General features: G+C 44.0%; 1 protein-coding gene across 1 annotated transcript in view; it reads left to right on the top strand.

Annotated features, from left to right (window-relative positions):
* The window catches only part of LOC139749787 (transforming growth factor-beta-induced protein ig-h3-like), a 74,739-nt gene that overhangs the window by 2,995 nt on the left and 47,200 nt on the right, over positions 1 to 24,544 (top strand). Inside the window, exons 2-5 of the mRNA XM_071664033.1 lie at positions 11,477 to 11,585; positions 13,592 to 13,726; positions 15,038 to 15,182; positions 15,678 to 15,744. Of these exons, the coding sequence (XP_071520134.1) occupies positions 11,477 to 11,585; positions 13,592 to 13,726; positions 15,038 to 15,182; positions 15,678 to 15,744 (456 nt within the window). The remainder of the gene's footprint in view (positions 1 to 11,476; positions 11,586 to 13,591; positions 13,727 to 15,037; positions 15,183 to 15,677; positions 15,745 to 24,544) is intronic.

Raw genomic sequence — 24,544 nt, 5'->3', positions numbered from 1 at the left:
CGTATCGTGTTAAAGTCGATTTTGCTTTGGCTGACGTATCGTGTTAGCTTTTACTTTGACTGACGTATCGTGTTAGATTTTACTCTGGCTGACGTATCATTTGTTATGTAGGATTTCAAACGGTTTATATACGGTTAAACATGTGATTTCAGTTTTCTAGCCCGTTTCTGAAAATACGAGAACATAAAACTATTCTGGAACGTATATAGTAATGATAGGTTTTGTTTGCATCCGCTACAGTAAATTTAGTACCTAATGTCCCTTGGCGCATTTTTTATTGTTTTATTTATTTATTTATTTATGTGATTGGGGGAGATTGTCGCAGTTCATCTAAAGAGTTGCAGATCCAGAATTTAAACCCTGGGAAGTACCTGTCTTGCAGCCTGATTTGAAGTGTAAGATATTTACTCCATCATTTGACACCCTCAATGAAAGGCGTATTGATATTACAAAGTTCACTGGAGATAATTAGTGAACTCTAGGAATATAATTCTCTGATGGTTAGGTTAGTCTGGATCGAGATGCAATGGGGACACCGAGTTTCACGGTGGTGGTTGAGTGGACCGTCGTGTCACCGCCCTCTTCCGGATCTCGTATGGTAATCCTAACCCTACCACAACAGGGGGAGGGCGGCGCGGGCAGAAAGGACATAGAAAGTTGCCACCGCAAGTTTCACCACTTTTTTTTTTCCGTGTTTGACGTCCGCGTCCAGATTATGGTACGGCTTGTGCGTTTTAAAAGACTACACTGGTCTTACTTTATGCTTCTTGCACGGACGGATCTTCCCTCCAAATTACCTAGGTGATCTTGAAAGCAGGTTTACTGGATTGAGGGAGAGAAGGATTTTGCCCACGGCTTACTTCAGCAGAAGTGGATGTATGAGTGGATATATTTCCATATCAGAATTAACGGGGCTTGTGGTAGTCAGTATCAGTGGTAGTATTTCGCTGTTTAGTGTCGCCTCGTAAACTTTCGAAATGAGAAAGATACAAGGAACTGAAACATAGCATGGAGATCTTCCAGTGAAGAAAGAATTCAGTTTTATGGAAATGACGCTGACATACCGTTAAATATGCCCACTTTATATATATATATATATATATATATATATATATATATATATATATATATATATATATATAGCGTAGAGGGTTTGTGTTGATTTAGCCTAATCACTTTGCCACTTTTACTATGACACCTTAGAGGGTTTGTGTTCATTTAGCTTTATCACTATACCGCTTTTTCTGTGATACTTTGTTGGGTTTGTGTTAATTTGGCCTAGTTTGATCTTCCTATTCCTGCTTTTAACTTGAATCATACAGCCCAAATCCTTACAAAATTCTAGAGACCAATTTTTGTCTTGATGTATAGAATGAAGCAAGAAAATGTTCACTTGTAGTTTGAGTGACGTCACGTATTATACCCCCCTCCTGTTGTGGAAGCACAAAGCTAAAGAATAAGTAAAACAAATATCTTTACCATTTTTGGATTCATTTGGTCAGTTGCAATAATATTAATCTGGATTATTCCGTATTTAGAGGGAAAATACTTGGATGAAACTTTAGAAATTAGAAATCATATGACCCTGCTCTTGGTGTGTGTGTGTGTGTGTGTGTGTATATATATATATATATATATATATATATATATATATATATATATATATATATGATTTAGTTACTTCCCAGCAATCCTCCACCTTCAAATGGCGACTTAAACCGTGATACTTGGGACCAATTGTTCGTAAATCATCCTCAATAGTGTACGAATTACATGCGTCAGTCCTGCAGCATTGCATTGCATCACCCCTCAATGACGTCCCAAGGTGATTCTTCAACAGAACTGGCTGAAGTTTTACCCCGATGATAATTGCATTCCTCTTCTAGAATAGAATGAAAGTCATGCGAGCTGATTTTGAAAAAAAAAAAAATAGCGACTTATTCATTACATCAGCGACTCGATGAATAAACACCTAGATATATTTCACTGGTAACTCCCGTTTTATGTACTGACAGTCTCTTCTCTGCGGCCGGTGAGCAATATGTCGCTCGTTATACTCATGAATTGTAGGTTGTTAGTTTCGCTTAGTGTTCACGTCCACCAAGTCTCCCGAGATTACAGTTGAAAGTGGGTGGGTAAATGATGATTCAACAAGAATTGTTTTGGCTTCCTCATCTTTGACCCTGACGGGGCTGCGGCTTCTCTACATACATCTGGCCTGGAGTCTACTCAGTTGAATACACATCAGTAAGACCAACGACCTTACCGGGTACATACGGTTTGAGTTGGTACTAGCAATTTGAACATAGGAAATGATGTATCGCTTAGTGTACCTTTAAACTGTGTACTTACGCATGCGCAATCCTTTTGCATATCAAATACATCTCATGTCGCTAATATTTTCAATGTATATTTTCTGTGTACAACTTGTCATGCTCCGGTAAATTCAGTAATGGCAGATACAAATGAAAAACCTGTATCAGGTAACCGTAGAATGATGGCGCATCCGGAGATAATGAAACAATTAGATCAGGTACCGCCTCAGACCGTGACCTACAGCCTTGAACATTCTTAGGAAACGAATAACTAGAAACACAAAGAACAACATAATAGAGAATGAAGGAAGTACCCAGGCAATGCTAGGACGCAAATGGCGTCCTAGCTACGTCTCTTCATTGTATATCAACTGACTGTTATATTTCTCTCTTGTGTCTCCCCTGATGATATGATTATTACACGAAAGCGCACTTGGGAACGATAATTATCGCGTTTCATTTTCCCCCGTGGACTCATAGGAATATACTTGATCGCGCAAAATTGTGATCCTTTCCAGTATATATAATATATATATATATATATATATATATATATATATATATATATATATATATATATATTGGGGAAGGCACTTGTCATTGTTAGATCTAGGTTAGCGTGTTTAATAGATAGGTTGCTAAATGTGACCCACAATACTGCTAACCAGTGATAAGACTTTCTCTGGAAGTTATGTATTTAAGCTAGTTTTTATATTTACGTCCTCACATTAGTTGTACATACGTTAGGTCAAACTTCCTCGCTATCGGCAGTTTTGAAATCTGTCAGGTTAAAGTTATTAGCGTTAGTAACTGAGTTAGAACTACAGCGGGTCCAAAGTTGTTTATAATCAAAACCTTTGAACTGCGCAATGTCAACATTCCATGTTATTAAAGAAAAAAGTGTGGATGAGTTCTGAGTCACCAGATATTTTGAGCTTCTCAAGGTCAACATTAATTTAGGTGCTCATATCAGGACCCTATATACGGAACTTGGCACCAATACCACGTCGACAACCTCGTCACAGATCACGTCCATGAAATCGCATGAATTTTAGTAGTTTGAATTACCACTTTAATGCACTGAACTGTTGACCTGTGTCTTCCCCTTTTAGTAGAGGCCTGGTACTGGTTTGACCATTTCCCGCAAGAGTAGCCAGCTTATTGTGCATGGACACATTTGAATGAATCTCCAGGTTTCGGATAGCTTTAAAAGCATTCATTCATGTAAGGCTTGATGGCTATGTGGAGAGACTTAATCTGCAGATTGCGCAAAATTATATGTACTTTTGTAGAAAATACAGTTGAAAATGTGTTGTTTAATAATAATATTTCTAGAAACCGATAGAAAACGGCACCGCAGAACTTAAAGTAAGGGAGACAAGAAGGATCCATATGTTTAAAGCAACTTCAGACCATCTTCAAGACATATTAACGTACGTAACTTAACGTTCGCATCTACTTCGATCATTAGGAAAATATGCCGTGAGCATTCCATTACAAGAATACGTAAATTCTAACATGTAAATTGTATGTAAAGACTACCAACGTTAAGCTTCTGGGTATTTCATTTTGTCGCTGTGCAGATGACTAGTACAGACGGAGCTCTCAAGCAGAGAAGAGAAATGGCGACCGGTTGGTTCTTCAGCCGGCTCGACGACGGTTGGAACTGTTTCGTAATCCCCAGCCGAGAGAGGGAGGGAGGCCACCCTTGGTAACAGAGTGACTGGTGATGCGTCCCCAACAGTGTTGTCTCGGTTTGACCTTCAAGGACCACCAGAGAACCAACGTTTTTGTTGGGTTTCGTGTAAGTTTTGGTAGCTTTGCACTGGCGGAGTAGATTTTCGTTGATGTGTTTTCTTTCCTTAATGGGAGCGTAGTGGCAAAGACAGCTCGCAATTGCCACGAATTTACATGATTTCGGCTATGGTTTTACATGCTTTAGTGGACCGTATAAGCTTATCTTTTCTGACTGATCAGACGACATTCGCTGTCATCGACGCTTACAGTGGCCGTGTTCTGGAATTTTTGCTGATATACATAGAAGTTAGCGTCTTTATAATGTAAACATTGCAATATTGTGGTATACGGCAGACAAATAAAGATATCAATCATCTGTAATGAGCACACCTGCCAAATAAGCTCTATTGTTTTTAGAGACATACTACCCTGTGTGCGAGAAATGTTACCTCTGTACATTCATGTTATTGAAATATTAACCGAGTTCAGATATGATACTTGACAAACATTAGAAGCTGTGTGCAAACATTTATTTAATAACAGTGTTCTACCTTGATGATACTTGACAAACATTTATTTAATAACAGTGTTCTACCTTGATGATACTTGACAAACATTAGAAGCTGTGTGCAAACTTTTTATTTAGTAACAGTGTTCTACCATGAATACTTGAGAAGTATCATAACTTTGCCTATTGTAAATAGTCCTTTTGTTATTTATAGTGACACGTAATCCACTTTTGTCCAACTGTGTGTAAACTTCACATACCTTGTACATTGACAAACTATTCATTTTGTTTCTCAAACCGCGTTAACATTTCAAGCATTAGGACCCAGCCACTGGACATTTTGTGCACCTCATTTGCGAAACCGCCAACAGGATAGGTAGGAGTGCATACAAGATAGTCGCTCTGGCGTCAAAAATAAAAATCATTGACCAGGTAGGGAGTGCGAGGCCTGGTCATCGTATGGGAAGGATAGGGCGTGGTGACGGAATGGGGATGAAGTTTAGTGACAGGATGGGATGGGCGAAGCTAGGTGACGGTATAGAAGGCTATATTTGATTACATGATAGGGAGGGTAAGGCTTTGTGACGATGCGAGGCCCAATGATGGTAAGAGCGAGGCTTGGTGACGAAGTGGTGAGGGCGAAGTATCATGTCGGGGTGGGGAGGGCTTGGTGCCTGCGGTTCTGGTGGGAGCGGTTCCCATGATGCCGGATGTTAAGATCCAACACTAACATATACACCGTCAAGTTTTCTCATGCCTCTTAACCTCGCATTATATATTCTCTCTGCCTTTATCACTGAACCAGCAGGTATGGTAATTATGTTATTTTTGGAGAAGGTAGATAAGACGTATTTCATGGTGTGATCTTTGAGAAGTAGGAAGACTTGGTCAGCCCGGAATTACGGTGAGCCGGCGCGGGAGTTAGGGAGGAGCTGTTGTGGTAACAGCGGTCACTTCCCTTTGTACTTGTTTGCCGCAAACCTTGTATTACAGGACACGAGTTTGTTGTCTTAGGTGTGGCAACGCGATATTAGTTCTTTTCCAGCTTTACAAACTGGCTACGTCTTGAGATGACATGAGGACCGAACGAATGCTGGAGGCGAACGATTGCAAGCGGTAAGGCCTGTGGAGCGGTGTGTTGCCTGCTGGATACACGTCTGTTGTTCGGCCTTTGTGTTGTTTCAAGAAGTAATTTGGATATATTTCACAGTATCAATATTGGATGTCATATGAGGCAGCATGTTGCAAAATTTTGAAGAGCGAAGTCGCAAGTCAGGAGTACATACGCGATAATTGCTGTGTCACCTGCAAACTTTGGAGTTTCATTTATGTATGCCTACTGTTTATTTGGTCTACCATGGGACATTAAGTCGTAGACTGTTGCGTCAGCGCATGGGACCATGATCGCTGATCGTCACACCACCACACTCCTCGGTACCCATGACTGCTAACTCGCACCATTCCCAGAGACTATGATTGTTGACTTTCTCACGGCTCCTCGGGACCAGGATCTTTGACTCTTGCTTTTACCCCTGGATCACTTGTCATACCATGATCGTTAACGGACACACTAAAATGTGGGAGTTTTTTATTTTTTGTTGCCTCGACAAAGCCATTGATCAATCGCCTTAGGGAAGGATAATACCACCGGAATTCTTTTTATTTTTTATTTTCTTCTCGACCTTCTCGTAACCTTTATTCTGTTTACCCAGCAGTCACACCCTTTCCCAACACCTGCACGGCGCAATATCGCTCCCACCTCCGCTCCTCTCACCGTTGACCCCTTGACCTCAAACCGGCAGGGCTTCTTGGAAATCAGTGTGTCGGTATGTACAGATCACGCGACTGCGCCGAGAGTGGAGGGAGATGTAGGTTGCCACAACCAACCTCCATGATTGTGCCTCACTTTCCGGGTATTAATAGATCGATATTGTAATGCCTGAAGACCAGAATATACGCGCATGTAGGGTAGCTGTCTCTCCCTTGACGATATCAGCTTGGTAATTGCAATCCTTGCTGGCGTTGAAAGCCCTCTGCATGTGTGCAACATCTTGGCCGGGCGGCGCGCGCATCTCTTACATTTGTGATAAATAACATTTATAACAGATTTTTGAGATGTATTTTTTTTTTTACGGGATAAATGTTAAGAAAAAAATTGTATTCAACGTGTTGAAGTTGCGGTTGTCTGCAGTGTTTCGAGGGTAATGTCTGTTTGCGGCTTCTCGGGGTGACTGACTTGAAGCCGGATGCCGGATCCCTCCAGCGCCAGCCACAATGACCGAAGAACGTTGTAGAAAACGGACTTGTAATGTCCTTTGTCTTTTGATGATATGGCTGTTACATTACCTTGGTTGATCGAATGCAGGGAAAAGTTGGCGGAAACGATGTTTGCCCTGAAGATGCTACAGGGTTAGGTGATTAATCAGAACTGTTACATGATTAACGTTAATGCCATAAGTTTAAGTAAACAAGCGCCTTGTGTAACCTTGAGGCTTACTGTTCTGTAAGCATTACTGTTTTGTAAACTTATTCGCAGCATTCTAGCTGGTAGATGTTAAAAAGACCCTAAAAACTCTGAAGACTTGCCTTTGTCCGTGACGATATATTATTAACCCATAAATGTTGGTATTAACGTTTCCTTTTGCAAATAGGTACTTAGATATGCAGCATGATACCCAATTCATTGTAGCCTAGTTCCTAACCCCTATATGTACAGTGCCCTCCTTTGCACCATCGTCCTCGGACTAGGTAGGGATGCACAATGCTCACCGTTGTTTTTCGGCAAGTCAGTGTTTGTGGAAAGCTGTCAGTTTGGCCATGTTTGTCTGGCTTCTGTGTCAGGAGCTCCGGTGATGGACTAAAGTCAGTACCGAGGCTAAGCCTTGAATGAAAAACAAAAAAAGAAAAAGGCGAGAGAATTAGAGGAAATAAAAATCTTAGGAATATCTTCAAGTAGAAAAAGCTTATGGTGGCTATAATTCATGGGCGAGTTGTAGCTTTGTATCGGTAGCCTAGCCCTCGTCTCCTTCTGGTATGTAACATGACCTAAATATATACCTCATCAGGCACCCCGGAAACGCTGATGTGACCTCTCGTGACGAAGAATTATAAACACTGGAGTTACTTCGTGGAATCAGAATAAGCAAGAAAAGTGGCTACAGATTCTTGTGATTTTGTTTTCCTATTCAGTTGCATAAATGTTTGATTCTTGAATGGGTTTGATTGCACACTTAGAGGTTGCAGTGAAGGTCCTCGTACGCTTTGATTTCTTAAGTACATATTTTCACCTGACTGGTTTGTTTTGCTGGTATTATCATTTTTTTTCTTGTTCCATACTTTATTCTTTACAGTATTTACAGGTTAGGTTTGGTTCATTGTTCAAGGTTAGGTTAGAGATCTAAGTTGAGGGTTGGATATCTGGTCAAGTTTAGTTAGTTCCAGAGGGTAGGTTAGAGTAATGGTTAGAGCTAGGTTAGGTTATGTGGTTAAGTCGACTAGATTAGTTCTTTTAATGAAAAATGATGCATATAAAAGGTTATGTATGTTAAGGAAATGATGTCTATAAAAGGTCATCTATATTAGGCCACCTTTGATGATATAGCTAAAAGCTTCTGCTTATGCACGCGTAGCAACCTTGAAACCTATTTTCCTAGAAGGTCGGTACACTAGGCTTTCAATTTTTTACGGTCAGTCAGAGGAGTGTTGGGCATGGGCTTTGAACATAAGACAAGGAAATAATCCTAGACCTGCTCAGATCCTTTGTCTTTAAAGATGTCTGTGCAGCCATTTTCGGTAGGTCGGCAGAAATGGAGACTATTATTCCTTTAACATGCCATGAAGTGCTCTGCTACCTTGCTTTTTAAAACAGATTGATATGTTGATAGCGCCCCCTGTATAGATCTCGGATAGTGAAAGACTAATATTTGCGTATACCCTAAACATGTCCTTCGGGTGTAGCTCGAGTTTCAGTGGAGCCAAAACGTGTCAGCTGGCACGGGTAGGTGGGTTGGGGGTTGTGTGTTCCTCCCGGGTCCTCGCTTCCCACTACTCACCCACGGCCCGGGGAGCTGACTGTCTGGTCTGGTGGATGATACACGAGTGTTGTGGTTAGGCTCTCCTGCTGCTGCGGCGGTGCTTGCCTGTCGGGAACTTTTTCTTTTATCATTTTTTTTTCTTCTTCGCCGAGGGGTCATGCATCTCTCCCATGAGACTAGGTTAGGAACTAACTAGACCATGGATAAGACCTCGGCAGGTGAAGCATCCGGAGCTGTAACCACAGCCTCGCTCGCAAGGCGAGGCAAGGAAAGAATTGGCGAGTTGGGTAACCAACTCAAGAAGCGTAGCTTGCTTTACCAGCCACGTTTGTATGTTGACATCCTCTTGGGTTTAATCCATGCAATTAAAAGTGAGCGCTGATGTCGCTCATCCTGTAATTTTATACCCTGGATTCATCAGCAGGTCCCCAGCTTGTATATGATACTGGACAAGAAAAAAAAATGAACACTTAGTTTGTCGTATATTCTGACATTGTTGATAACGCTTTGCTGGAATGGCGGCGAAGGAGGCCATACCAGCCCTCTCCCAAGTCTGCTATTAGGGGCGGGGACCTTCCCTGCTCCCTCCTGGAGGGGCGAGGATCTGTCTAGTACCCTCCGAGTCTTGGTGAACGGACGGTCACCTATCCAGCCCTCTTCCGGGTTTGATATGAGGGTCAGAAGCCTCTCCATCTCCTTCCCGAGTCTGATGTGAGTTGGCGATGACTTGTCTTGTTCCCACCCCCACCCCCTCAGGTCTGTTTGGGTAGGAGCCCCTCCAGCCTCCTACGATGGAGGCCTGCCCAGCCCCCTCCCGAGTCTGGTGTGCGGGCGAGGACCTGTCTAGTCTCCACCAGGGTCTGTTGCGCGGGCGGAGCCCTGTCTAGCCAGCCCCCCTCAGGTGTCTGATGTGAGGCGCTGGGACCTGTCCATTACCTCTAAGGTCAGTTGTGGGGCGGGGGAAATCTGTCCAGCTCCCTCCCGGCCCTGGTATGCCGCCCCTAGGGGCGTACGTAGACTCGTGGGGCTGACCGCCGAGATTGGTGTCGATATGCTTAAGAAATGCTCGTACTTGTGCTGTGGTGGGAGTGCAGGGTGTTGGAGTGGATGTCTAGTAGGCGTTGGGGTGTGTTGTTGGTGGCTGAGGGAGGAGGGAAGGGGTGAATTTCTTGCAGATTGGGGTCCTCCAGGTAGGCCCCTCGTCCACTCTCTCTTCTGAGATGGGCTTCCATACCCTTACCACATTCGCTTCCCTCCTTCGTGGCTGCCATACCCTTTCTCGCCATCACCACGCCATCCCTCTTTGGCCATCAAACACTCCATCACTATCACCTATTCTCACTCTCCCTGGCGATCACATCCTCCCTCATCACACCACTCCTTCCCATCCTGACTACCACACACTCCCTGACCATCAACTTATCCTCCTCTGGCCATCGTACTCAGAACGGCGCAATGACATTGTTCAGTGGTGTAACCATTTACTATGGTGTTTTCCTTTTTATACCCCCATATTGCTGGAAAACACTTCCCATTCTTAACTGTATAATATTATAGGATGGTAATCATCCGAAAATGTATCACCCTAAACCCAGCAACTTCTGTTCAAGAAAATCTATGAATTGATGGCATTTATGTATGAGGGTTAGTTCTCGTTCGTCTGGCCACTTCCTTGCCGTTTACGGGGACTGGAGACAGACGGACAGTACCGCACATTTATAGTTTTGATGACAGGAGGGTACTGTCGTCGCCCGCGTGTGCGTGACAGTACTCGGAGCTCCGACAGTGACGGGCAAAAGGGTTGTCAGGAGAGCGGTAGATAATGGGAGGCCAGGGGAATGGTAGATGGCGGGCGTGGGTGGTGGTTGGGAATGGTAGATGACAAGCGTGGTTGATCTTTGAGAACGGTAGAGAACGGTATGAGTGGTCATAGGAAGCTGGCGTGGTCGGTCGAGAACGGGCGTGGGTGGCACTTTCTCAGGCACGCCTGCTAAGGAGGTGGAGTAGGTTTGTTTTATGAACTGTCAGGGGGCGACGGTGCACACGACCCTCGAGCACGACGGTGCACACGACCCTCGAGCACGACGGTGAACACGACGGTGCACACGACCCTTGGGTATGACAGCCTGGCCTTTGGATCTGATCCTTAAGGCTTAAGGTAAGATGAAAGGCCAAAGGTTATCGTGAATCGTCGTACTTCTAAAGGACGCATTGTCGTACTCTGAGGGCCGTCATGTAGTCGTACTGAAAACACAAAAGAGACTATATCATCGTGTCGTGTTGCCCACAAGTCGTATGGTGGACACAAAGCTTTCTCCCGCCTCTGTGGTCTACACACTGGACCGTCCACAAACTGTCGCTTAGTGGAGTATAAAAATGTATCCTTTCACGACCGAGATTTATAGCCATTTTTTTTTTCTTATCTTTTTGGGGGAATGAAGCCGCCTGGGGTCGAACGTAACCTGACTAGACATTCGGGAGAGAATACTCATTTGATTCTGATCATCTGTATCTAACTATAGCTTTCCATTAGTTTTTAAATCTTTTCCCCAACTTTCATGGAGTTCGATTCAGTGTATCCATGTGTATTTTGCGGTTTGTGGGTGTGATATATGCTGCAAAACTACTACGGGGTCTCCAATGTTGATACGATATGAATTGTACCGAGACGGATTGTAAGGTTTATGTACCAAAATGTAGCAGGTTTTTTCAAGGCGTTGTGTTGGAATACAACTTTGTGTTATGCTTACAAATGAAAGTGTTTATTTGTCATTGAGCTGGTAATTGTAGGTGTGTGTGTGTATGTGTGTGTTGTGTGTGTGTGTGTGTGGTGGTAGTAGATAGCCTAGCCATCATGTGTCTCCCCCCCTTGTGTGTTTCAGCCATGTCCGGGCTCACATGCGGATGGGCAACTTGCAGGAGGCGATGGACCAGCTTACGTCTTCCCTGGACACCGCCGTCGACCGTCTCTCTGAGAGAATCGAGCAGCAGGTGAGACTGTGTGGGGGTCATGTTGGACAACCTACTGGAGGGTCACTGGGGGTCATCATGGACATATTAGAGGTCTTTTTACGCCGTTGGGTGGGGGGGGGCTGGCTTTTGGACCTACTGGAGGGTTGATTAGGGTCATCTTAGACACACTGGGGGTCAATCCAGGGTCACTGGAGTCATGTTGGACATTTTGAGGGTCATTCAGTAATCACTCGAGTTCTTCTTGGCCCTACTGGAGGAGGCCATTTTAGGATAATTGGGATCCTTAGGGGTCATTGTAGAGTTGCTGGGGGGGGGGGGTCATTCTAGATCACCCGGGGTCATTTTAGGGTCACTGGGTTATACTTGGCCCACCTTGGGGTTCATTCTTGGTCCTTAGGAGTTATTTTAGGTCTTGTAGTGTCTATCCCTATCAAGATCACCATGGAGCCACACCTGGGACTATCGTGGGTTATCTTAGATCGACTGGGGTTATCTAAGATCAAAAGTTGGGTCGACCTTTGGACCCGTTCGTAGGTGACCCAGTGGCAAATTCATCATCGGGTCAGTGGGCGTGTCGTCTTTAAGAGCCAGGACGTAGGTCATCACGGACGCGTTGAGGGTCATCTTGTGTTCCTCAAGAGCGAGGTGGGTGGGTTCTTCTGAACCGTGTCACATGATGGACCACCACCAGCCTATATCCAGTTTTAAGATAAGATACTTTATTCGTCAAATTGTTATACAAAATGTAATACAAAATGAAATTCGTTTTGGCTTTAGAGCTCCTTAGTAGTTGTAAAAAAAAAAAAAAACATTAAAATATTAACAAGAAATATTGCATAGGTTATTTCATATAAAATGTTACTTTGCTATTGTGTACATACGATATCAGCTTGTCACCATCCCTATCATGAACCATCACCATTTATATCGGGTCAGAAATTTATAATCTAAGTGATATCCCCCAGAGCCAGAATAGAGATATAGTGCTTATGGTAGAATGTATTTATTTATTTGATTAATTTTGATTAATTTTTAAAAGTGGACACTGGGAATGATTTTGATTAATGTTTAGTTGTTGACCAGTGGGAAATGGGCCATGGACGACTGGTGAAGAGCCTTAACTCTATCTAGATGGGGTCAGGAAGGGGGTCATAGATGGATGTAGGTCATGGTGAAGCCGGTGGAGGAACCAGACAACGCTCCTTTGGGTTATCTTGGAACACTTGCGGTCTCAGGCCCTGCTGGGGGAGTCGTAGTTCTATCATAGGTTATCTGGGGGTCACCTGTGATCAATCTAGGTCCTTTAGGAGAAGCTTTAGGTCAATGGGGCGTTATCTTAGATTCCATGATGACCTGGGCGTGTCCTTAGGAAGATGAGGGTTATCTTTGCACTGGAGATCATTTTCTAGGATTGTGCTCGGGTTGTCCTGTGGCCTGCGGGCCCCGGACACTAATCCCTCTATTCAGAGGTCTCATTTTGGGTTCAGAGGATGTCCTGCTGTTGTCTCGTGAGTATATCCTGGTAGAGTCACCCTCACCATGTAGTCAGTTTAGGTCACCCCAGGGTCTCTACGGGTGGGACTTGTGGATGTAATAGTGACATCAGTGATATCAGGTCTTTCAGCTTCAGTATTAAGTATATATAGATTGACATCACTCTGCCATACACAGTCAGTTGAGGTAATGCACTACAGACATTACTTCCGGTATGAGGCTCGTCTAGCCGAACCCCACTATATACCGTAATCATCATCCCGCTATATACCGTAATCATTACCCCACTATATACCGTAATTATAACCCTACTATATGCCGTAATCATTACCCCACTATATACCGTAATCATTACCCCACTATATACCGTAATCATTACCCCACTATATACCGTAATCATTCCACCAAAGCTTCCCTTACAAACGCACTCCATCATAGCTAGTCCTAAGGATAGCCACTACCCCAGCCATCGCTGACCAACTCCTCTTTCCACCCTTCTTACCACCACCACCACCTCCTCCCGGTGGCAGGTGGAGGAGTCTCTGCCGCTGTGGATGAGGAAGAACAAGCCTGGAGAAGAAGCCACCTCCTCCCTGCCCGGCGAGATGGAGGAACTCGACGCCATCTCCGGCACCATCGGGGACGGCATCGACGACGGACTCAAGGTTAGTCGTGTGGCAAAGTCTCTCTCTCTCTCTCTCTCTCTCTCTCTCTCTCTCTCTCTCTCTCTCTCTCTCTCTCTCTCTCTCTCTCTCTCTCAAAGACGTGTTCCTTCTTGCTCGTCTGAAGGTGGTCTGTCAGGTGGTATGGAGCCCATGGGTTTTGGGAGGGGAGGGATATGGTGCTGGGATATCCTCCTCTCCTGTACTGTTGCTTCTTGAATGTAGGAGCGGACGAACGGGGCAAGAGGAGGAGGAATCTCCTCTCAAGGGGCTCACTGAGCCAGGTCTTGTTCCTGGCGCTACCTCGCCATGGCGGGAAAGAAGAGTTGCTATATGAAAAAGAGAAAATGGACTCGTATGCGTGGGTTATCTGCTGGAGAATAGCAGTAATAGTATTACAAGTTCCTGACCTTATTGGTCATAGAGACTAGACACTAAAGCAGAGAGATGGCGAACTAGTGGCCCTCAGGGTGGGCCCCGCGCCCTACCAGCCATCCTGCAGGGTCAGAGATAAGAATCTCAGATGTAAATACTGATGTCTGCCAGAGGGGCGTGTATCCTTGGGCGCATCTGGGGCTTGGACGCCTCCGGGGCGCGCTGGGTCGCCCCGCCCCTCTACGGGTCTGTATAGTGTTGAAAATATGCCTGAGGATTTAGCATTGCTTTTGTGTCTCTTGGATGGAGATGGTCGATGTTGTTCTTAGTGTGTTGGGTTAATGTGAGATGAAGGCTTGCTCGAGGGTGTAGTAGGTGTTTATAAGTTGAGGGTACGCGAAGGTCTGGCCCAGACCGGAACCAAATGGTCTGGCATTTTATAAGGTGGGGATGAGTAAAGGAAGACGAAAGAATATTATAATGAAAATACCAGCTGAGGGAAAGGACTCTAGCGATGGGCCCAAATTAGAGAAACTTCGATTTCGGAAACAGATACGTGAACGTTCGTATGGAAACAAAGAGTTGGTGTACTGCAAGTGACCGGAACCATTTACCAAGTGGGGTCATAAACATTACGTAGGTTCCAAGCTTAAAGCTGAGTATTTAATTCCATGACTGGTGATGTTTGGGTGTAGGCAGGAGGTGCCCCGTATAGGACAGTGTCATGCAGTTCCATTTCTGGCTCTTTGTGTAGGTAGGTCGCCTGCTGTTTCACTTTTAAAATACTGTTACCACGGCAATGACGCTTATGTTTCTGATGTCATCTCCTACCATAGATAGCCTCGGTAGGGCTTAGTGGTCCGTTGCTGTTTGTATTCCTCTGTGCTTTGCTTTGCTCTTTCCCTTCCGTATGTGTTAGCGTATGACTTCCTCCTTCAGGTTCATTTCCACGGAGACACCGAAGGCGAGAGGCTGGAGGGTCCGAATTACGAGGAGCCGGTGGAGACCCCTGAAGTAAGCTACGTCGACAGGGACGAGGTGGATCTCGCCCCCAGCTTCAACTTCAACCCATTCCGTCCCTTCAGTAAGTGCCGTTCACTGGTTCAGTCCACCCCAACAACACCTGCTTCATAATGATGATACAGGTTCAGTACACGGCATCACCTGCTTCATAATGATACAGGTTCAGTACACCCCAACGCATGCTTCATAATGATGATACAGGTTCAGTCCACCCCAACACTTGCTTCATAATGATGATACAGGTTCAGTCCACCCCAACAACACCTGCTTCATAATGATGATACAGGTTCAGTCCACCCCAACACTTGCTTCATAATGATGATACAGGTTCAGTCCACCCCAACACTTGCTTCATAATGATGATACAGGTTCAGTCCACCCCAACAACACCTGCTTCATAATGATGATACAGGTTCAGTCCACCCCAGCACCTGCTTCATAATGATGATATAACTTGATTAGTTCAGAAAGATCGAGTTATTGACCGCACCTCTGACGGGTGGGGGAAGTGGTGAGATGTGTTACTGAAATGGTGGATTTTATTTTTTTTTTTCAGACAGACGACCAGGAGGCTTCGGCATATTCGACATCATCAATCAGCGTCGCCGTGTGTGGTGGAAGGGGTGAGTGTTACTTTGTTGTTTGAATTTGGGGGATTGGTGAACAGGAGTGTGAGAGAGGGGGACTGGTGAACTGAATTTGTAGGGGAAGAGGATTTGGTGAACCGGATTTTTAGCGGAGGGGGACTGGTGAACTGGATTTTTAGCGGAGGGGGACTGGTGAACCGGATTTTTAGCGGAGGGGGGGACTGGTGAACCGGAGGGTCATAGGTTGATGAACCAAAGAGAAATTAAGTATGGATGAAGGGGACTTATTGAACTCGGCTGTGGTGGCTAGGGCTTGGGGGCTGCCCCAGCCCACCTTGAGGTAAGTCCTCCACTGCGCCATTGGCTTGGTGGCTGATGTAAACGGGCGTTGACACAAAGCAGGTAGAAGTACGGTGGAATTTATATTAATGCGTTATTGCAAGGCATGTTATTCTTGCTACGATTTGTCAGAGGTTTAGATTGCTTTTTTCTCTCTCAAGATTAAGCTCTGTAAACCGGAAAGGCTAAGTATGCGGAAGTGTGCAAAACACTTGTTATCTGAGAGTTGATCCTTTTTTTTATGGTAGTTTGAAAATATTTATCCAGTGTCTAGAAATCTCCAGCAGTGTTTACATTTTAGAAAACCAATGTTTGCAGTGGAGGTTATGTATGTGTTATACATACATCCGTGGTTCCCTTTGTGGGGTCAGGCGTCGTCAGTCACCCGGATGAAGTGTATTTCTAATGTCACGTCAAGCCGCCATGCTATATGTTAAACCGATAGCTGAAGGGCTCTTGTGGTAATGCTAATACAAACTTCGTCTTGGTGACTTGATAAAGACTCGTTGTTATGACTGTCATGCAGGGCTTGCAGATATGATTACTACAGAGGAATTCAAAAGGCAACGAACCATTGGATCCCTTCGAAGCTCTTTGTGATAGTGGAAGATACTAAAAAAAAAAACAGGTGTGGTAAAAGTCGACGTGTTTGCACTCATGTTGTAAACAAGAATTATTCCATTCTTGTTTTTAGAACTTGTTTTCATGAAGTGTGCTGAGGTAGCAGTGTTCTCCATGGCAAGTATCAACAGTATCATTTGTCATGTAAGCTAGGCTTGGCGCGGGGTGACTGGCTGTTCTGTGAATGTACATTCAGCTAATCTGGAGCCGTGAGCTGTGTCCTTGGATAACGCGAGGCTTACTGTATGTCAGTCGTTTTGGTGAGGAGAGAAAAAATCATTCTATAACTTGCAGAATACACTGGAATTCAAGATTTGCGGGGGAAAGGAATGTAGATTGTTTGAAAAGTCGTCAAACGCGAGCGAATGCATTCCCTCTCGCCATCGCGTTTGAATACGGAGGGAGACGCCACAAAATTGATTTTCGTATTCGATAAACTTGAACTCTTATCGCCGTCGACAAGCCCTCAGTCACTACATCCTGGATCAACGGAAATATACTCCACATCCTTGACGTGTGTGTCTTCACCCACAGCTGACGCATCTTCCATTTCAATGGACACATCTTACCTTTACGCTAAACAAACTCTTTTTCACTATCAATCAACACAGCGTCAAAACACCCTCCTTTTCAGTACACTGTGACACCATTGTCATTCAGCCAATCAAGATTGGAGTGTAGATTATGGGTAAAATATTAAGTAGAAAGGTCAGAAACTAAATTTTATGGGGAAAATAAAGTAGAAATATCAGAAACAGTAAATTTTTACGCTTACAGAAAGAGGCAGTATTATTTAAAGAAATTGAATGGAAAAACAGCTGCCTTGTCAACATAGTTTTGGGTAGTAAGTCGGTCAAATCCTATTTATTACCTCTTTAAGTATTCAACAGCCCGAGGGACACGACACGTCTTGTGGATGTAGACAAAACAGTTGAAAAACAGTGATTTCAGTTTTCGCATGTTGGCTCATTGAGGGAGACGGACGATCCGATTCATTTTTTTATAGTTACTTTATTTTTATTGTAAAAACAACTTATGTACTTATAATAATGCTTTTGTAACGGCAGTCTACCGGAATTTTTTTTTTTTTTAGGAATAGATTCTCATTAATAGCGATTTTTTTTTTAAACGAGAAACATAGAGCGCAAACAATTATGGATGCGATGGATTAGATTAAAAACTTAAACATTACCTTATTTTTACTTTCAGGAAATACTCAAATATTATTTTGATGTCAGACTTTGTCCTCTGGTCAGATTTCAAACCGTTTCAAAATTCTGAGATCAGCGTGGAATATATTGGCTTACCCTTCTTGTCCCTCCTTTACATACTTGCAACGCTTGTCTCCGAGAGGGTTTGCGAGTTGAAGGTGTCCTAAAGACAGACGTAACAAAGAAATGAGTCTTAGAAAACAGCGCTAGAGTGGACCAATGGAGCAAATACTTATCATCGCTGTCGAGTTGAATCGCAGTCGAAGAAATAAATGCGGTGGGTTTTATAAGGTGAAATGCCAACTGTAATCATGATTTTAAACCATTACGTTGAGAGGATGGTACAGAATGGTATGTGTTAGGCCGTCACACTATGATGAATCTTATGGGAGCAACGAGGGCGACGAATTCGTTTTTGGTGGTCAACAGTCACGGTCCAGTGCGTCAGTCGTAGGCTGTCGAGGTGTTGGGTTGCCTAGGCAGCCTTGTGCTGACGGAAATTAAAGCACTAATTTAGAAACGCGTGGTTATGCCTTTATTTATTTATTTATTGCTTCTGTCACGAAGGGTAGGAAAATAAGAATGGAAGCTCTCTCGCAGACGCAATGTTGGTAGCGATAATCCCGAAGGTGGTGGCAACAACGGATGCTAACGGACTTGCAGTTCGTCCAAAAACTTGCCTTCATCACCCTGTTATCTAGAGATCAGATTTTCGCCCATCAGTTATTCGTTTCTCTTGCTTAACTAAAATGTGTCTGAATTTGACTGATGTGCGTCTGAATTCCACTCTATAATCCAGGGGGAGAAAATATCAAGGATTAGACGAGTCACCATCTTGGGTGAGGAGAAACATGTACGCAAGCAGAGAAAGGAAGTGAAATAGTATTATGTGGGTTGTAAGGATTTACCGGATATGTGTAACAGAGAGACACAATGAGAGGGGGAGCTGCAAGAAAGGGGCGAAGAGATGAGGACATACGTGCAAAGAACAAGGACACAGAATGATGAACAGATGAAGATAATGGCTTGTTTTGTGGAGGAGGAGGAGGAGGAAGAGGAGCATGGCAACTACCCCACCCCCCCACCACCATCACTGGAGAGGGTTTTTAATAGATGAGAGGCTTTGCGGCACCGTGTGTCGTTATCAGCTCGGGGGCTCTGGGTCAGCTGCAGCACTTGCATTCACGCAATCTCTGTTTGTTGGCTGGTGTTCATGGTCAAGCCTGGGTGAAGGGGGAAAACGGGTTGTTGAAGGGAGAATTTTCTTTTATTTATTTATTTTTTTTCCTTTAGGGCGTGCAAAGATTCATTTTATGTCATTTCTTTTATTATTCTCGTTTAAACGAGTATATTACAAATCCCCAATTTTGTGGTGTGTGATAGAGCAGGGGGTAATGGTATTAGTGTGGTGGGAAGGATACATCATATTGGCACAACATTGTGTGTGTGTGTACCTGACCTGTCGTTTTTTGTCCTTGGGCAAATAATTGTGATGTAGGCAAAACTGCATTTTGGAAAGAATTAGAATCGCATTCAAGTGCATTTATAGACCAAAAATTGAACCATGCTACTCAGGTGTGGTACCGTATTTTATTGAACAGGTTCAAAAAACTAGTATAGAAAGTGCAGAGGAGGGTAACAAATATGATGCCAGAATTAAGAGCTGAGATACAGCGAGAGGTGAGTGGCCGAACAGTTGACCACTATGGAAAATAAGGGGTGACTGAATCATATTGTGGTCTATATATTCGACAACCATTTTGATGATAGCGGGTTAAAATGTCCTTCGAAAGCTGCAGAGAAAGAACATCCAGTTGCCATTTCACGATATTTAGAAAGAAACATGCTGGAAAGGATGTACAAATGTATTTTTATAATGAGGAAACCGGGGGGATGGAAATAAATGATGAAATTGTGAAGAAATTATGAATGCATACAGACGATTAGAGTTATATGAAAGATAAAGGTCTAGATATGGGGCCCCACGATTATGCAAGTCCGTCCCATTATTTTACAATTATGCAGTGGGAGGTGCTAGACCCTGCAGGATGCTTTCTTCACTACTGTATTCGAGTTGCATTTTCGAAACAAGATAGTTTAAAGAATACTATTCTTCTTATATTACTGTATCTAGAAAAACATAGAACCTTTATTACAGCGAATCTTTTACTGTTACGTTGTTCTGGGATGAACGAACCTGACGACTGAGGAGTGTCTTGCATTATCTACACACCGTGAAGCGGAACTAAGGCTGTTCACCGGCATAGAGCGTGACGCAACTGCCACAGGAAGCGAGCGATGCGCGCCTCCCACTTAATGCGGCGTAGCTTCGTTTAGCGCTTCCCACGGGAAAATGTTATCGGATACCCAACCCTCTACATTTTATTCCATGACACTGGGAGACAAGTGACCTTTTTTTTTCTAATCAGAAAAGCAGTTAGGGAAGATAAATAGGCAGATGAGCGACGAACATTCTATGGCAACGGTGTTCCCCTGCGCGTCGCTTCTGATCCCCGGCCGCCCTACTCACTCCCGCTTGGCAGCCACCCGTCATGGTGGACGTGCACTGCTGGTTAACACCGGTGATTGTTGGAAATGATTCGGATGAAGAGGACCTTACACTGATGATGGCCGGGTGACTTGGCAGTGACCTAATTTTTGCCTGTAACACCTCCATTGGTCACATGAGAATGGGTTAGCATGTACAGAGACGACCTAGTTCCAAACGCCTTGCGGTCATGACACGAGAAAGCAAGGTATGTAGCGCGGAGGGCAATGTCCGGTTGCTTGCGGAGGACGACCCTTCGCTCTGTTGCCTGCCGTCAGGATCATCCCGTCAGAAGTTCTGGCCGCTGTTGATGAGATAAAACTTTAAAACGTAGGTGGACACACACACACACACAAATAGCCTTCAATCTGTTGTTTTTGTGAAATGGGCTCATTCGAACGACATTTTATGACCACTGCTCAACTGCACTTGAACAAAAGCATGTATGTAAAACGGCAATATATATATATATATATATATATATATATATATATATATATATATATATATATATATATATATAAATTATGTCATAGGAAGCAATATAACCCAAATTTCTTCTAGCAGATAACACCTTATAAGATTAATAAACATGTTTAGACAGAGCCATTCACCACGACCAGGGATCAAAAAAGTAGACAGAACTCCAGACAACGCCAACGCTAACTTAATCACACTGACGAAAAGCAAATAGAAGACAGGCGCTCCTGCCATGCTAGCATTACCGACATAATTCCAAACAACGAAGTAAGAACCATACACCACCCCGTCTCTCTCTCTCTCTCTCTCTCTCTCTCTCTCTCTCTCTCTCTCTCTCTCTCTCTCTCTCTCTCTCTCTCTCTCTCGTAACCCAAACCAGCAGCATCCAAAGTAGAAACACACACACACACACAAAAAAAAATGCAAATATACTAATGAAACAATTTTTAAAAGATCGTCAACAAACCATCCACACCCTACTGAGGAGAGGCTTGGGGAAACCCACACAAAATCCGACCTGACACGAACGCTCACGACCCTCTCACCATTGACTTCCACCACCGTCACTCGCAACGTACCTAAGAAAACGAACTTCCTTGCGCCAGGGTCCTCACAACATGTCTCCAACTTCCACTTCAGACATTTCGACCATCTTCAGTTCTTACGGACTGACTCCCGACCAGTTAACGCAACAAAACCCCAAACATCTGGAAACATGCCAGCATAGTACACCCACTCCCTGAAACCCCCTTCCAAAGCCACCGAACTCCCTCCGTCATACCGCTCTATATGGCTCTTGTCCTCAGTATTCTTCAAAAACCTGATCCAGTCGAAGAAAATATCCTCACTCTTGCCTACATATCATGGCTTTAGACCCACTAGTCACTGTACAGCCCCAATACATACATACCTTACACGATTCCATCCGGGGTAACTCCAGCCAACCACACGCCCCGCCCCCCTCACCCGCACTGTATTACGGTCAATAGACTTCAATAGAGCATTTGATACTGTTCTCCGACACATTCACAGACAAAAGACACTCGACGCTACCCTCCAGAATAATGATACAGGATTGGTTAGCCAGCCTCATATCAGCTGAACAGGAGAGGCAGAATCCCTCGCCAAGAATTATCCCTCCCCGAATTTGTCTAAGGCGCAATTCTTCCAACCTTCTCCAGTCTCCTCCTGCATGACTCTCCATCCCTCTCGTATGCAGACGACCTTACAGAATCATCAGAACAATCGGACGGTGTCTGAGCAACATCAGACTTGCAAACACTTCATAACACAGAATCCGGTTTGCTCGCCCAGAACAGGATGTCTGCAGCCCCACATAAGTCCTCGGTCACCCTAATGATCGCAGACAAACATAAATCCAACCTGAATATCACCTTGAATGGCCAATCTCGAGACATTTAGCAAAACCGCAAATGTTTGGACATACGACACACACGACGTCACCTCCCCACACTACAAAGATCAACGCAGTGTCTGTGAGCAAACTAAACGCTCTTAGAACACTTAATTGTACTAGAATTAGATTAGATAATCCTTTAGAGTATCCTTACCAACATTTCATCTGCTCTATCCTAAATTACACCCCACACATGCCTGGTCATCCTCCCTCCCAGTCATACAAAACAGAGCACCCGGAACAATCACTGGCTGCACGGCAACCCAAAGCACCCAACTCCCGCACAATGAGACAGAAAGATTCTCCCGCCTCAGTATGCTCGGCGCTCGGTTTCTTTCAGTTATGAGACCCTTTTCAAGAGAGACACTCCTTAACCAACCACCAACTCCCAAGTAGAAATTAAATAAAGCTCACCCTGTCTCACACTTTTACAACGGATACTTTAACTACTAATTTACCCCTCAACACTGGTCAAAGAAATTCTCACCGAAGTGACTCCGTATCATTAAACTGCTCTCGGTACCCAGTAACAAACACAACCCTTTCAGACGCACACTCTTCAGAACCCATACTCCCCAGACATACGCGAGTTACACTTTCTCGCCTGCGTTTTGGACACTTCCCATCCTTACAGTTTTACAAACGGCGGTTTAGCATAGCATTAGATCCTATATGTCCAAGATCTTACTTCCATACAGAGGACACCAGATTGTTACTCCTGCATTGTGCTGCACTTAATCTCACATAGACAGACACACATCACCACACTCGACCCATGGTCCTGCCCGGTGGACGTGGGTGGCTTCCTGAGTGTTCCTAGGGTAGGAAAGTAAGGTAATATTACTTTATATATATATATATATATATATATATATATATATATATATATATATATATATATATATATATATATATATATATATATATATGTGTATGTATATATGTATGTATATATGTATGTATATATATATATATATATATATATATATATATATATATATATATATATATATATATATATATATATATAAAGCAATTCACAGTGATCACGCTGGTGTGTAAGTGGTGTTAGATGATGCCTTCGTACCTGTCACGACAATCGCCAGACACACTTGTGGATGAGATGGTAAGAGGCGGTTCCTGGTGCCTGTCTGTCCTCGCCACCGTACTCGGCATACTGTACGTGAGTGTGTAAACCTGTGTGCACGTTCAGTGCATGTACCGCTGAACGCGTATTACTTATCACTTTAGCCACTGGATACAAAGACGGAATCCGAATGTCGCTCAGACGAACGGATCCTCGCTTGAGATGGCTAGTATGGACTTTTTGTTTATCTAAGAGTTGATGTAAAAAAGGCATTTTAGGATTAAATGCTCAGTCAGTTTCTATCCTTTTTTGCTTTACCATAATGACATAATGAAACTGCAACTCACGTAATTAATGACACTTGAAAAATCCCGAGACAGCGTCTTAGCCAAGTTAAGCAGGCTCACGGGACATATTGCTAAGGGGTGAAATAACCTGCCCACATACACCCTGCTGTTCTATTCACCCTGTTGAAACTTTCCGTGTTCTTAATGCACAGTCATGAGTCCACCACACAAGTGGCATTATACTCATATATGACTGCACACGAGTTCTTACCACATATACATATTAAAGTTTATAGTCTTCAGTCGGGCCTACGACACATACTTGTTATTAATGCGTGTACAAAACCACAGCTACATTGAAGAGATTCGATCCCCATTACCTTCATGATTACACACACACTTGTACAGACGAATGATTCCTAACGCAAACACACACACACACACACACACACACACACACACACACACACATACACATACACATACACACACACACACATACACTTGAAGCCCTGACCTCATCACATTACACATGTCCCCACCACGTATTCGCGTGAAAATATATACATGAGCCCACCACATACAAGGACAAACGTGATCCACATTTACATAACCCCACACCCCATACACCCACACGAATATTGCTCACGAATGCACCTCGTACGCACGACCTCGACACACCACCAAAGACCACACACTTACAGCTGCTGTTGTCACGAGCCGGACATGAGTAATGACGGGGGGGGGGGGGGCCAGATCAACCCTGCGGTGTTGTTGAGTCACCAGCATCAGCAGCAGCTGGAGGAACCAACACCCCCGCCTGCCCGCTAGAATGAGACGCAAAAA

Source organism: Panulirus ornatus, chromosome 8 (genome assembly GCF_036320965.1).
Source record: "Panulirus ornatus isolate Po-2019 chromosome 8, ASM3632096v1, whole genome shotgun sequence".
Classification (NCBI taxonomy): domain Eukaryota; kingdom Metazoa; phylum Arthropoda; class Malacostraca; order Decapoda; family Palinuridae; genus Panulirus; species Panulirus ornatus.
The sequence above is the reverse complement of the archived record's forward strand: the minus strand, read 5'-3'. Positions and strand labels throughout refer to the sequence as shown.